We start from the raw sequence: 16118 nt of genomic DNA on the forward strand, positions 1-16118 counted from the left end.
GTATATACAGTAATTATTATACTAAAAATATATTTATTGTCTACAATGGGCAAGGACAATTTACCATTGGCACTGACCAAGCTGTCATATATAAAATATTTTTCAAGATCACTCTGCAATATCAATCCTTCCTATAAGCAATTCTATAAGCTTAGTAGTACAACCTATTCTAATTTACTAAAAAATTTCCTCCACTCTTACCTCCTCTTTAGAAGAATTCATGGGAATAACATTTGGGTATACTTTTCGAGGACGAAGATATGACACCAGATCAAGGACTTCTGAACAAGATGCATGCATTGACAAGAGCACTCTGCAGAAACTGCCATCTCGACTAATTTGCTTAACTTCCTGAAGATATTGAAAGAGATTTTGTTTTAGTTTACCGAGATCTGTGATTCTCTCGGATAACAATTCAACAACATGAAAGGTTAATAAATATTTTATTATTTATTCATTTATATATAATAAAAACAATTATCCAACCCAAAATTTTGTGTTTTTCCATTCCCTTTTAAACAGCAACATAACCACATTAAAACACAATGACAACTTTCGTTACATCCACAATGGAACACTAATTCCTCTATCAATACCTAGAGATACTTTACATAATATCAACAGATGCAGAGGATGCACTGTTAATATCTTTTTCAAAAGCCATAATAGAATCTGTAATAAATTTTAATTCATGATGTACAAACACTACAATAATGCCACAGTCAGACAACATAGCCCTAAGACCAAAAGGAAAAATTTAGTCCTGATAGTGCTACTGAATCAGTTTAAATTAAAAAAAAAATTATATTCATTTAATGATTATGAAAGGTTTTTCTTATATCCTTTTACAATAACTACTGATGTGTATGTACAGTATGAATGTATGTATAGTAATGTGTTTATATATATATTGCACAAAATTGGGATAATCATCTGTTTAAGCCTCAAAATGCAGCTGATGTTTTTGCTTATTACAGTACTGTTAACCATTTGTTTTTATATGAACAGTATAACATAATGAAAAGTGGAACCTCGATAAATCGAACTAATTGGGGCAGACTCCAGTTCGAAAAATGTGAATAAATGGGGAGGGAGGATATAACACTGCTTTTCTGAACTGTTTCAAGAAAATCAGTTGTTGCTATGTTATTACTGTACTTCAAAGGTCTTTAAATGTATAACAAAGTTATTAAAAGAATACTGTATTACATCAACCATAATAAAATATGAAACAGAACTCTCTGGGTTGAAAATCAGGCATAAATCTACCGGTAGTTGTCAACAACTGTTTTCATCGAGATAATTGTTATTTACTGTAAAGTGTTATATGTAAGTAACCACAGAATTTGTCTTATGAATAAAGATAAAACTGTATACTGGACAGTACTATAAAGATGAAAATAAGAACAAATAGGTGTAGGAGTATATTGTGTGGAAGATGAGTGTTTATCTGGGAGCAGCTGGCAGAGGGGAGGGGGGGGGGGGAGGGGGTAGCACGGGTGGGTGGCTCCCTCCCCATCTCCCCCAAATTTGCTTTTACACTTCTTTATCCAATTTCACCATAATTCTCATATAATTTAGGTTCATTTGGTACCAGGTTGATAAAATATTATCCTAAAAGAGTCAACTTTCCTGAAAAAGAATCCCACACTGAACACCATGATTCATTTGTTTACAAAGGGCAAACAGCTGATTGGCTTAGCACAACAACTGTGTTCAACACTGAGTAAATTAGTACAGTAAAATCGTGTATTTATCACCGCATAATAAATACTATTGTAGTGTATTTATCATTACTTAATAAGTAATATTGTAGAGTACAGTAATATGAATCTGCATATACCCTGGTTTATTCATTAATAATTTGTATAAGTGTACAAGAAGCCAAACTGAGCCATCATGTGTCATTCAAAGGTAGTAACTAACATCGTTAGGAAGGTATCTTCATATCAAATATTATACAGCATGTTTTTGTGACCCGTTGTAAACTACAGTTGTACCCCGCTTTACGCGGTCAATTGAACCCACAGGGTACCGCGTTAAGTGAACAACAGAACATATGGGATTAATTCCAATAGAGACTGGCCCGGCCCCCAAACTCTACTTTTTCCGACACAATACCTATGTTCTAGTAAAAATAACATCTTAATTTTATGATGGTACATGCACACAATTAATACTTAAGAGAAATAGAGAAATACAGTCGCCAAGTTAATGTCCATTCAAATAATGGACTCGACTCCCTCCCCCTCTTCTCACACTACACTGCTGGCTCTTCCCTCTCTGAGAAATTTTGGGGGGAAAACCACTAGATTTTAATAAATAATACCTCAAACTAAAGTTAGGATAATATAATTGACATTGCTGGATTCCTTGTAAGACCAGGAATATTTTGAATATAAATGTCATATATTTTGCACAAAAGATAACATATTTACTCAGAGTAAACATTATATCTAAAATTTGTATGTCTATGATGCAAAATGATCATACAAATGTAAATTATATTCTGGCCGGGTAATTTGTATGAATTTTATGAGCAAAAAAAAAAAAAAAATAAATAAATATTACACTTCACCGCGTATATGAGTAGATGAACCGCGTTAAGTGAAAGTTCGGTTCTGGCGAGGCACCGCGCATATGAGAAATCGCGTTAAGTGAAACCGCGTAAAGCTGGGTAATACTGTAGTCTACTGAAAGCTCTCACATGAATGCATCTTGAGCAAATAACCTTCTGATATAGGTTATCCTCTTATTTTCAAGTCATATTACAAATTACATACAGTATTGTATTTTTTCTCTATTACTGAAAATGTTATATTAACCCTTAAGCCCCGGGTTATGGTGCTGCTAGCAGTAACCCATAAACTTTCCAAAAAAAAATAAAATAAAAAAAAATAAAAAAAATAAAATATTGCGAGAAAATAGGCGGACGTTCTGGAACGTCACCCTGGGCCTAGGGGTTAATCACGATGAACCTTAAGCCATAAGAGGCCAATCATATGAGAACATAATACCAAATCAATAAATAAACCTGAAGAATGTGGCAAAAATGGATCAGCCCCAGCCTGCTTACAGACTCAAGTGTCTTAGTTCTCAGTAGGCCTATAGCAAATTTGATTCGACCATTGTACAGTATTCAGTGAGTGTGATTCTTTTCATAAGATTTTTTTTTATTGATCTTCCCCATTTCTTAAAACAGATACTTTTTTTTTTAGCATTTCTGGTAACCAGAGCTCCACAGAGTCCGAAAAAAATGAATTCCGAAATATTGAAGTCCGATTTATTGAGGTTTTACTGTACTTCTTATACTGTACTGTATACTTGATATATTGTACATTACTGTGTAGTAAAACATGTTTGTTTCATTTTAAATGTTGCTTATAACCATAACATAACATAACCAGACCTAAATTAGCATAGAATAAGTTAAGTTAGTATTGATGCTATTCATTTATTATTACATAAAATAACCCTCCCCCCCCACATACACAGGGTATGTACACACAAAGATACAAACACAATTTAAGCTTAATAACAAATATCTGTACCTTAACAGACTGATACATGGTGTAGAATATGGCTGAAGGTCGGATGACACGTATGCTGGGTGCAGTATCCACACCAAAAGGTACACAACGGCAGGGTAGCTGGCGATCACTTTGGTCCTCACTTTCTTCAATTTCATTCATCTAAAATGATGGATGACGTTTAAGTTCTATTCTATAGTCTACTAAGTCATTATTTGGGTGAGTCAAACTCAAAAAGTTAAAAATATATTATAAAAAAAAACACCCATGAGGAAAGAGATAGACAAAGATTTCAAGAAAAGAATTAGACAAGGTGGCATATATAGTGACAGTAAAATGAAAAATGCTGAAGTGCTCCTCAGGTGTGTGGGTACAAGAATATAAGAAACAAAAAGTAGAGAGGTGGGATGAGGAGTTGGCAGCACCCATGAAAGAGGATAGGTCACATAGAAAGTATTGTTAGTAATGAGTAAAAAAGAAGGGAGAAATACAAGGGGAGCAAAATGTAAAGAAAGAGAAGAGTGAAAAAATGCAAATGAAGATCAGATGAAAAATGGGGAGTAAAGTCATCACAAGGTTTTAAAAAGATTAAGAAATAAAGTAGCGAAAACAAAATAGAAATGGCAGCTGAGAATGAAAGACAATACAGAAAAATGTGGAAATGTTCATGAAATCCAAACATATAAATCAACCTGATCTGAACAACTCACAAATATAGCCCTCAAAGGCTTGGGGAATGAGAGTCCATGGCAAATGGAGTTATACTCTGAATACACTGTATTAGCATTCTCCCCGGTAAGCTTCTCTAGCCCTTAAAAAATAGTGAGAAAGAAATTGTAATAATGCAGGGTATGTCAGATGTTACAGCACTTATAAAATCCACTCAACACAGGCTCAGTCACTTATGGGATTTCATGCACAATTACTTCAAGCCAACCCCAACAAAACACCTCAGGGAAGAGGGAGGGAACTGGGTCATTCTACCCAGACTTGGTTATAAGCTAGGATTTCAGAATTAACCCTGCATTTATAACCTAAGCCTGTTAAAACAACTCATGAGTACCTAGCCCAATTTTGAGAAAAGGAAGATGACATGAATTGCTCTAAAGCCTGTACAACTATACTCATACATCTTCTATGGCAGACATGGGCAACCTTTCCTCAGTTCATGGGCCACATTACAATTTAGGTATTTTTCTGCAGGCCAACCCACTAAAATTTATATCCTACCTAACCCAAAAGTAATGTGAATATTGTATCAGCATGGACAGAGAAGCAGTTTATCGTCACGTCCACCATACGATAATTTCAGTTTACAATCGCAGTCTTTTTCCCATTTATGAAACAAATCCATCATAATAATCTTTTAAGTAATATGTTAATGTTTCTTGGCATTTAAAGAAGATGGGTGAAGCATTCTGTGAATATGTTGATTTTTCCAACATACAGCATTCTTCTTATGAGACACACCCACCAGAATAATGTCAATGTTAATCTTGGTACATGAGGAACTACAATGAAACAACCTCTCTCTTGAAAATCTCCGTATCAGTACAATACGAGTATGCCGATTGCGGGCTAATTAGAGGTCGTAATGATGCTTGGAATATTTTAATTACATTATTTTAAGGCTAATTACTCACCAACTATGGGTTTCCAAGGTACGATTTTGATGTTTTTGTGTTATTCTGTTAGTACTTAATTAGTTAAACCCTTTAAAATTCCATTCCAAGAGAAAACAGTAATGAATTGCATGAAAATTATTATTTTAATAAATATTGCTTTACTCACCATAAACTGGCTTCTGCATCTACCTGAACCGCAGGCCACATTAAATAGAATTTCTCAATCACTCCGCGGGCCACACAAACACATGGTCCAGGCCGCATGTGGCCCATGGGCCGCGGGTTGCCCATGCCTGTTCTATGGGAAAATCCACTCACTTGATTTTGGAAGGACAATAAATCTTCCTGAGCATATGAAGCTTCCCAATGTGAAGAACAATAGCTTCAAGATCCCACAGCCTCAAGAATAAGTGATCCATAGTCTCCCCAGCAAAGAAAACCTTACAAGGCCCAGAAATAATCAAACCATATGGCCAGTTGGTAAAACAGTAAATCTCAGGACATTATCTGAATTGAACCTTAAATGGTCCAGCTCTTTGGATTATGAATACAGATTATAGGATTACACTATTATATAAATTCTACTTAAACCTGTTATTACAGTACAGGGTATACAGTATATATGCCTAATGTAGGCTCGTGTCACTGGGCCCTTGTTTGTATCAGAAAGCATTCTATGTAAGTTATAATTTGTGCATTGTACCGTATAATTATGGCCTCTGGGTCCATACATATCTTTTGTATTTATTTACCTAACATCGTGGGTTCATTATCCCATTGTCCCAAGGTCCATTGCACCCAGGTCATGTGTCACTCTTTAGTTAACAAAATTCACATCCATCAAACTCACTCTCCACAACATGCCCCCTTTTTGTTATTCTTGTAGCTACATAGAAGCCAATGTTACCCATCAGTCAGTTTATAGCACCTCCTTACAAAAATAAATTCTGGTCGACTTAAATTTTCCTAAATTCTGACAAATGTGAAAAAACAGCTCACTATACAGTATCTCTATAGTAGAACTGTCTTGTTTAACTTTGTAAATACAGGAATACCTCACAAATGCATTCGCAACCCCATTTATTCGCACTTGATATTTTAACACCACATTTGCAAAGCAAACCCTGCTTATTCACAAAGGAGATGGCATGTTGCCATTGTTTCTTTTTACTTTTACCTCTATCCTCTTCGCCACTGATTGGCTCATTAGCCACTTGGATGGTCGGTCACACCTCTGTTACACACTGTTGACAAGTACTGGGCATGTACTAGCTCCTGGATATATTAGAACCTGCTCCAGTGTTGGTCAGGTCTGGCCTTGAATGAGCTCACACTTGGTGCTGTCACAACACTCTCTGGCAGTGTGTTCCAAGAGTTCACAATTTTCACTCCGAAAAAATTTGCCCTTACAGATTTTTGGACTTGTGGCTTCAACCTTGAGCTGTGACCCCTTATAGGGCTCCAGATATGTACATTCGTCTGAGTAGTGCCCCCTCAGATGTTTATACACTTCAATTAGGTCGTCCCTCGCCCGGCTGTAGTACATGCTAAGTAGTTGCAGGCGTTCTAATCTCTCTGGGTAAACGAGTTCCATGGAGCAGGCACCAGTCTGGTGGCCCTCTTTTGGACATTTTCAATCAATTGACAGTCTCTAGCATACCTCGAGGACCAACCGAGGTGACAGTGCTCCAGACAGGGAAGCACCTCACTCTTGGAGATCATGATTAGTTTTGTTGCATGATTCACCTTCTTCTCACGATGGCCCGAGAACTTAAGTTCCTTGTCGACTTACACACCCAGGTCGTTTTCACATTCAGTCTCAATTAATGCAGTTTCTTTGTCCTGTTGGGACATGTGATACACCTCCTTTGTGTTGGTATGACCCAGGAGCATCCTTAAATTAATACCAAAAGCTAATTTAAGCGGATCTATTTTTTTTTAATAAAAGGCGGTCAAGACAGTTTATATTTGCCGTGCGTATTCGCCTGGTTGCCTGGCAGTGGAGTCACATGTGATGCCTGGTGAGGTGCTTGTAAGTTATTACTATAAAGTCGCAGTCATATCAACATCAACAATTTTAATATTATTATTAATAATAATAATAAATAAAATAATGTAATAATAAAGATTATTACTACTAATGATGAAGATAATGATGATAATGAAATATTCTGTACAACAACTGTGAAGACGTCCAGCAAGCTTCCCGCGTATTGCTTTCTCAGTTCACACCAGCACTACTTTTTCTCTGTGCTCTCATTTTCATTGTGTGTTTATCATGTACCTTTTTAGTGTTAAGTGCTGTTTTCCCCATTGAGCTTGTCTGGAAAAAGTCCATCTGCCTCCTCTGGGGCGCCTGAAGCTAAAAAGGCACGAAAAAAATGGCAATGGACGTGAAATTAAATGTGATCACCCGCCTTCAGAGAGGAGAGCGTGTGTCGGAGGTTGGCCGCGTGCTTGGTTTAAGTGAGAGCAATGTTCGTACCCTGTGGGGTATATGATGGTTCCCTTAATCGGTACCATTTACATGTATTCTTATGGGAAAATTATGTTTAATTTACATGTTTTTAAATTAAGTGGTGGTTTTCAAGAATGTAGCCCCCACATAAAACGAGAGGTGGATGTATAGTACAGCAGGGTCGGGATATATCGGGACTTTATATAACGTTTTTTTTTTTATCGCGGCTACCAAAATTATCAAAAATTTTCCTATATAATATAGCGAAAAAACAAAATGATTTCGCAAGGAAAATCGGGCAGGAAATATTTCAAATGTACCGCCATGGCAAACAAATGCGTTATTTGCTCACCAGAGGCGCCACCGTGGCTGCTCACTCACGCATTCAAGCTCACCCACTCAGTCTTTCTGAGTGACTGACAAGAAAACAGCCGACTCTGCTGCAGATTACGATTTCTAAGGTGAGTGTAAATGGGTTGCTAGTGACGTGGAAAGTGAAGTGAAGATAATGGAAAGCTTAATGGAAAATATTTAATACTGTAACTCATATTTTTGGATTGTACGTTTATGATTGTTAAGTGAGGGTGGCAGTTTGTCGTCTGTTGTTCTCGGGATGGCGCATCAGCTGCCGAGTCTGCTGCAGATTCAAATTTCTAAAGAGTGTAAATGGGTTGCTAGTGATGTGAAAAGTGAAGTGAAGAGAATGGAAAGCTTAATGGAAAAGATTTAATACTGTAACTAATATTTTTGGTGTTCTTTTATACTGTATAGGTGTGGGATTGTCAAGTGAGGATGGCAGTGTGGCATCAGCTGCCGAGCCTGGTGTTCCCGAGTCTAGTGTTCATCGGTGCTTTGGTTAGTATGAAAATGAACTCGTCAAGTCAAGTTTAGTCAACTTTTTTGGACCTCCCAGAACCTAACCCTATTTTCCCCATTGATTACATGTCATTATATATTGCGATTTAGTATACACTGATCCCTCGGTTAACGAACGCCTCGGTTAACGAATTACCTTCCATAAGAATCTTCAATTCGGTTAACGAAATTTTTACAAAATCGTGTCAACATGTTTTCGCTTGCTCACCAGCTGGAATATTAGTCCGCCAATACAGTAATTGGTTCTAAGGCTTAAATTTTTTCCCATTTGAGTAAATATCAAGAAGGTTGTACTATTCAATAATTTTCCAAGTTTTATATTAAAATTTTTAGTCATTTTAACACTTATTTAATATAATTGCAGTACAGGAAACTAGTTTTTGGTGCGCCAATCAGCCACTTGACTCACCCACCAAGGCCTCAGTTTGTATCTCTGGTCTTCTTGCTCGTGGCTCCCTTGAACATAAACTATTTTTACGTTTTAACAGTACAATTATTGGTCATTCTGAAATTTATTTTACATATTGACAATATATAGTGCAGTGCAGTGTTGATTTAAAGAAAATAATCTTGAATTACACCTAGTGAATTTAAAATTTTTTGGGGGTGAAATGACTATATGAAGCATGGGGTGATTTCTCTTCCACCCCCACTTCCTTCTCTTCTCCCTTCTCCTCCACCCCCATTTCTAATTCCCATCATCATCATCATCATCAACCAGGAGCCTTCTACATACACACCTCAAAGTAAGTGTACTTTACGGCATTTATTTTTACCTTTTATGTAATTTTCGGTGAGCTGGAACCAATTACCTAAAATCCCACTGAAACAATGGTTTCGGTTAACTAACGACCTTCTGGAACGAATTGTGTTCATTAACCGAGGGACCACTGTACTGTATAACAAACATCGTTGGACCCTATCTCGCGATATATCCCGACCCTACTGTACCAGATTTAGGGTTATTAAACATTATGGCTCAAACAATAAGTAATGATGGAAAAACAAGTGGAAGAAGCTTACGTGGTAGACCATAGACGTGCACTCCATGACTGACTAATATTAATTGACCCTGAACTACTGACCAACATGTATATACTTGTTTACACTGAGACGGGCAGTCGCATCCCATATACAGTTTTTCTAACAGGAAAAAATTATGAATTATGAGCGATTTAAAATTGAGAGAGTACACTACTGTACGAATTATGGTGTTTTTATTGTATTGTTATTTTTCAACTAAATTTCAGGTAGATATGTTATTTTCTTTAAAAATTTTTACTGTTACTTGCACACAATCGTTCATACCGAATATACAAAAAAATAAAATAAAATAAAAAAATAAATTATCGTAAGGTCAAAAATGTAACAGAATAAACACTTCATTGTGTATGGGAGTTAACACACAGATAGTGGGAGCTGGAGGGAGGAACGGTGTGAGGGATCTCGGCCACTCCCATGTCCAGGGTGTAGGGAAACTAATAGCTAAATGGCAAAGCAGTGGGTTTTTTTTTTATTTATTAGTATTATTTTTATTTAATTCCCACACTTATCAGTATTTCACAGTATACACATGACCCTACTAATGATAAAAGGTATAAAAATAATCCTTTTGAGTGTCATTTAGTATCTCATGGTCCCAATCAAATCCTATTTCCATTCTTTTTTACGGCTAGAAATTCTCTACTTTAAGTGGATTCACAATGAACTTTTAGGAAGATATCCTTTGTGATATATTAGGGTATTCCTGTAGTAGTATAGTTTTCTTGATATAGCTACTTTTTTTTAGCCATATTGTCTTGTTACTTGTTACATTTTGTAAATAGTATTATAGTTTCTGTTGATACAGCTACTTTTTTTTTTTTTTGGTCTTACTGTACCTGGGTCTCTTAATTAAAAAAGGGTGCTTCCTTTGTGTGGATACTGACAAATGAAATAAAACAGTCAACTAGCTGTTGACCCTACAGAGGAGGATGGAAGAATCAAGATTTTTGTTCACCTCTTAAACATAATATGGAATTTTAGGAATCATTCCCCAGTTTATGACTGCACATGTTCAGAAATGCTGATGAATGATGTTGACTTATGTGGAGCAACAGAGGTAAACCAGGTGGATATCTGTAACTTCATTATCACTTGGAACTACTATACCAGAATAAATATATTACACCAGTAAGCATGAGTGAATGAATGATGGGAGACTGTATGTATCTTGGTCTTGAATCTGGCCACCCTGCATTTAATTTGGAAAAAATATGCTACAACACCATCTTTATCTGTCCCAATGCATAAGATATGATTTGAGGCCCATGGAGAGTACATACATCAAACCCTCATAATTCGTAACTAATTGAAGGGATGGGGAAACCCAGTCTGGGGGTTAAAAAAAATAGTGGGGTGGAGGTGGAGGGGGGGGAGGGGTGGTCTTTCCACTCGCAGAACTTAGGCAAGGCTATTAAGTAATCCCACACCTATTTCATCAACAAATAGCCTGCTAATGCCCTGTAACTACATGAGCTAGACACAAAATAATGATACAAATAAATTTAAAATAAATAATAATCCACAGCAGGCACTTTACTTTTGCCTACCGGTAATGCTTGGCTAACCATCCAGCAGCACTTATTAGCTCTAAATCACACACAGAAACACTAACAACCATCTGTTGTTGGTAGCTCTTTAACAATGTACATTCCAACTCCTCATACTTCCCTTAATAGGAACATCCACTTTCCTACCCACTTAATTTTGTCAACTTTGCTTGTGCCTAAATAATTCAGTGTCAAAATACCACAAATAGGAGTCAATAGAACAAATTATAGCTGAGAGATGAAATGTCAATGGGTTAAGCTCACTTGGAAAGTTGTCATGTGGGCCACCATGACTTATAACACACATTGGAGATTTGAGTTTTTCAGAAATTCTAAACACTTATCCCTAAAGTTCAAAATGCTGGTCTAACTCGTAAATATTTATTGTACACAGCATGGGTCCCAGTAGTGTGCAAGAAAGAGAGCAACTGATCATTTTTTCTGATTATAATCTTTCCATGATAAAGTGAACAAAAGAATAGCATGGGCATGGAGGTTCTTGACAGGCCATTTGACCTTTTTATCTTAAATGACAACATCCATCTCAAGGAAGCATTCCTATCTTTTACAACTGATACAACCAAGTGTGGTTAAAAAACAAAACAAAAACACTGCATTATTTACAAAGTGTAACATAAAGGTTCTGTTACAGAAACAGAGTGAGCTGTAATATTCTTGAGCCATTTGAGAACATTCATAACCATTTACATAGAATTTATTAAAAATATACTATGCATGCCTAAATGTCTGTTATCTGTCTATTCTGTAAAATCAGGCAAGTATCACAAAATTTGCAATGCTCCCTTATTTCTACCATTTACACATGCAACACTTGTTGGTAAAATAAAGTTTAATCTTGTACATAATCATGCAAAGCAGCAGCCATCACTCAAACCTATTTTCTGTTCAAAATGACATTAATAAATCTAGTTGATTAAGTTGATTTCATGTACAGTATTGGGGTCAGATTCACTAATGACTTAGTCACCTTTTTTCTCTTTGGTCAACCTTAAGGCTGACTGGGTTATTTACTAACAGATTACGGCACCAGGTAATCTAACTTATTGTACATCAAACACTACAGTGGCCTCTGAGCACCTGTAAGCATCTGCACGGTGGAAATAAAGTCACAGGACTCTCATTCTCTCTACAATACATCCCATACCAAAACAGAGCTGCCAGACTTACTTCAAGCATCACTAGTGAAGATAAAACTAATGATTGCCTTCGCTCATGACAGTGCATTGAGGAGAGAAATGGTGCTTAGGGATCCTTTGGACCCTCTTCAATTTGATTACCACCTACAGCTACAGTACAACAGATTTCCACATAAAGATATGCTCTGACTCTCTGACTATGTGACCAACTACAGCTAAATATTGGTTGAGTGACAAGGGGGTCTCATGAGGTCCCAATGCATATGTCTGTGGTTTTTCACAGGTGGTAGTTTCCAGAGAATAGTTGGTATTGTTACTGGCTTAAGCCAATCAACTGTATCAAGAATTATAGATAAAGTGACCTTTACACTGCATAGAAAACCAAGAACAAAAATAAAAATGCCAAGAGGAATGAATTTAGTTATAGAAACTAAGCAGAAATTTTACAGAATAAAAGGATTTCCTTATGTAATTGGTGCCATAGACAGTATTCATATTCCAATAAAGGCACCAAACTGGATGAAGATATATAGGTACACAAAAAACAATATCACTTTGAACATCTAGCGGTAGCACACTACATCTCAACTCCTCGAGTCATGTGATTGACAGCATTTACGGCTACAGTGACAGCATCCCAAGCTGATTTTGTCTGTATCGTAACAGACAACTCAAGTTTTCGTAGGATCTCACCCTTCCTTTTAGTAACCCCATTTACTATTATGAAAGTTTCATCAGAGAATTCAATGCACCATTGTTATTAAGCTTCTCTCCATTGTTCTACTCACGTATGACTGTTTATACTTCATCAGCTGGTTTGGGAAATGTGAGATTAGTTAATATTCCTTCAGAATGTTTTGTTCAGGGCATAGTATTGGTCTAGCGAAAAATCAAAACAAATACACCACAACTCTCTTTGGCGGGAGCTTACTGAACTGAACTTGTTTGCAGTCCCCATATGAACTGTTAGTGAATAACCCATTATCAGGTCCAAACGGGTTCCATATCTTCTTGAGATAAGGAAAAGGTTGTGGTCAATATTATGGTCATGTTAGTGAATCTGGCCCCTGCTGTGAAATTATTTAATTCTTCAAAATCACACCTGTCATTTCATATGAATTAATTCTTGGTAATATACATACTGGAATTCATATCCATATACACAAACCCATTTACCATAAACAAAAACTACATAAACACATTCAGGCCCACATCTAAACACCTTAATACAAATCATGACCACATACTCACCAGAATACACTCTCTAGACCTAGTGTATGTTGAAGTTACCATCAATGTTCCTACCTTTCTGAACTAGTAAAGGTCTTCTTCCTGACACCCTGCCTAGTTTAGTATTAAACTCATATATCAAAAACAGTACACACATAATTACTAACCCTCCAGTCACAGGCATGAATCCACGTTTCAGTAGCATCTGGAGTAAGCGCATCTTGAATTTCAGGTACTGTGTCATACATGCGATATTTCCACCGACTGACGTGCACACGCATCCCAAATCTCTCATGTAGACTTCGGTAGACATATTCATATCCATATTTTGCTGAAGCATTAATGATAATACATTAAATTTCAACAAAAATACTAAAAGGTATGATGAAGTACAGGAGATATATATCATGAGAAAGATGATCATGAATTATAAAATGATAAACACACAATCAAAATGAAAAAAAAAATATCTATTCATAAAACACTGTCTCAGAAATCTAATTTAAAAATATAGATCCATCAAAAAATAAATCTGTAGCAGCCACTCACTGCATTTATGTACAGTCACTCAAAAAACTATGTACTTGGGGGGAGATCAATGAATTTCAGAATGTACACTGCGACTCCTGTTGCCTCAGTATGGTTGCCAAAATCCTTCATCTGTTGTCATATTTTTTAAGACAATTTTGTATAGACAGTTTTTGAATGACTGTACATTGATAAAAAAATATAAGGGTTAAAGTAAAATTTGCTATGCAATGATGAAAACTCTTAAACACTGCAACAAAATTTTACACTTAATTTGCACTAGGGGTCTTCTATTACAAAATGCAATGTGAAACTAGTTATTCAGCCCCAGATCTACTTTATTAAAGAGAAGCTTGTAGGTACTGGCCAGCAATTACTTCTTGAAATCCTCATCATCAAACAATCCAGTGACTTGTTACAGCCTAAAACCATCATTCACATGGCTCATCACACTTAATAATGTAACATAAGGAGAGATAGAGTTCATTCCTCTTAAAGTCAACATAGACCTTGAAGAAGTTGAGGTCTATCAAACTTGAAAACACCTTTTTCTTCCAAATTCATTGTCATATATAAATGCATAATGAAAACAAATAATGGAAAGGGACTTGATATCACACAAAGCAAAGACTAGTCACATGGAGAATACTGATTACAGTAAAGTAAAAAATGCAAAGGTTTATCAAGGGGAAAAAAAGAGGAAAGAAAAGATAAACACACATATCACGGAACAGAGGGAACACTACCAGGTATATAATCCACAGGAATAAGGGGAATCCAGTACACAGTGAAAGAACAAACACACCTGGGTTCTAGGAAACTCTTAAAAAAAGAAAAGAAGTAATCTTAACATTTTACTTGGTTATGAAGTAACAAGAGAATTATATACTACAATTACCTTAAAAGATTACCCCCCTAACTTCATTTCCCTTTCTTGGTGCAGGATAAGCAGATTCAAGAGAAACATCGACTCTTATTTGTAATCATTCATCCATTTTAGCTGCCTTACCAGATGTGTTCTACTAACTTGTTCTCCTTCCACAACATGTCCCCAACTTACTGCAATCTACAAGCATCATTCATCTCCAGACTTTGGTTTGTACAGCATTAAATTTAAGTGAGGAAAGTTTGTCCTCCTACTAGAACATTATATGGAGAAAATAAATTTTCACATAAACGCAAATTTTTTTGGATAAAGTCATCATGTATTTTGAAGGACCTGCACTATGTTTGGGCAAGCATATACTGTACAAACTAAGATGCTTCAAGTTACTGACATAAAAAGACGGTAAAGTACTGAAATCTGGATATGCAACCCTGATATGTCAGCCAACTAATAGAGCTGCTACCTGGGGACATGATGGTTAAATAAGCAAAAAATAAATAAATAACAAAAATAAAAAGTAATCCTGTACAGTACACCCTCTGAAGTCCTGCATCTGTTGGGACTGATAGTGAAGCCCATTTGATAACTTGACAAGCTACCAAAGAAATTCTAATGTGGATACAAGAGATCTTTTGACCAAGACTCCAAAATATTTGTTACATACCACACTTAAGTATGGACCCAAATACCATAAACAAACATAATCACATAAATAAAACCCAATGGTACAACTGAGGTATCACCGAGTGGGAACTAAAAGTTTTAAGTATAAACTTCAAATACAGTATAATCAGTAGTCATCATCCATAGACTTTGGATGTTTACATTTAGATTTAAGAGTAGAAGAAAGAGCCTCCTCTTTAACTGCTATCATCTTCTTCAGCTGATTTACCAAAACCACTCTATCATCGCCTTAACAAAATTGGCATTTGGCGTCATGAATTTAAAGCTGTGTGCCAAAAATCATATTATGAATGAAAAGTAAATGACTGGTACACTCCAGAGTGAGACACAAGGCTAGTGGAGCCTTGAATCAACTTGCTATCATCTTGAAATGATTTGGAATTATTTATGCCTCATCACCCTCTTCCATCTACCCCCTCCTCCTGTCCTCAGTAGCCCCTCACCCACGTCTACAATGCCACAGCCTGGCTCACCACCTACGAAAAGGCTTACCATCTACAGTATTTTGTAGCACAAAAACCCACTGCTGTACCACCACAACAATGTTGTTTGT

At 36.3% G+C, this 16118-nt stretch overlaps 1 protein-coding gene across 2 annotated transcripts in view; it reads right to left on the reverse strand.

The window, feature by feature from the left end:
- The window catches only part of LOC121864988, a 42513-nt gene that overhangs the window by 4266 nt on the left and 22129 nt on the right, over positions 1-16118 (reverse strand). For both annotated transcript variants that reach the window (XM_042364247.1, XM_042364248.1), the window contains 3 exons: positions 13635-13798; positions 3552-3692; positions 202-351 (listed from right to left, as the gene is read on the reverse strand). In XM_042364247.1, coding sequence (XP_042220181.1) covers positions 202-351; positions 3552-3692; positions 13635-13798 — 455 coding nt within the window. The remainder of the gene's footprint in view (positions 1-201; positions 352-3551; positions 3693-13634; positions 13799-16118) is intronic.

Source organism: Homarus americanus, unplaced genomic scaffold (genome assembly GCF_018991925.1).
Source record: "Homarus americanus isolate GMGI-L3 unplaced genomic scaffold, GMGI_Hamer_2.0 scaffold2539, whole genome shotgun sequence".
NCBI classification, from domain to species: Eukaryota; Metazoa; Arthropoda; class Malacostraca; order Decapoda; family Nephropidae; genus Homarus; species Homarus americanus.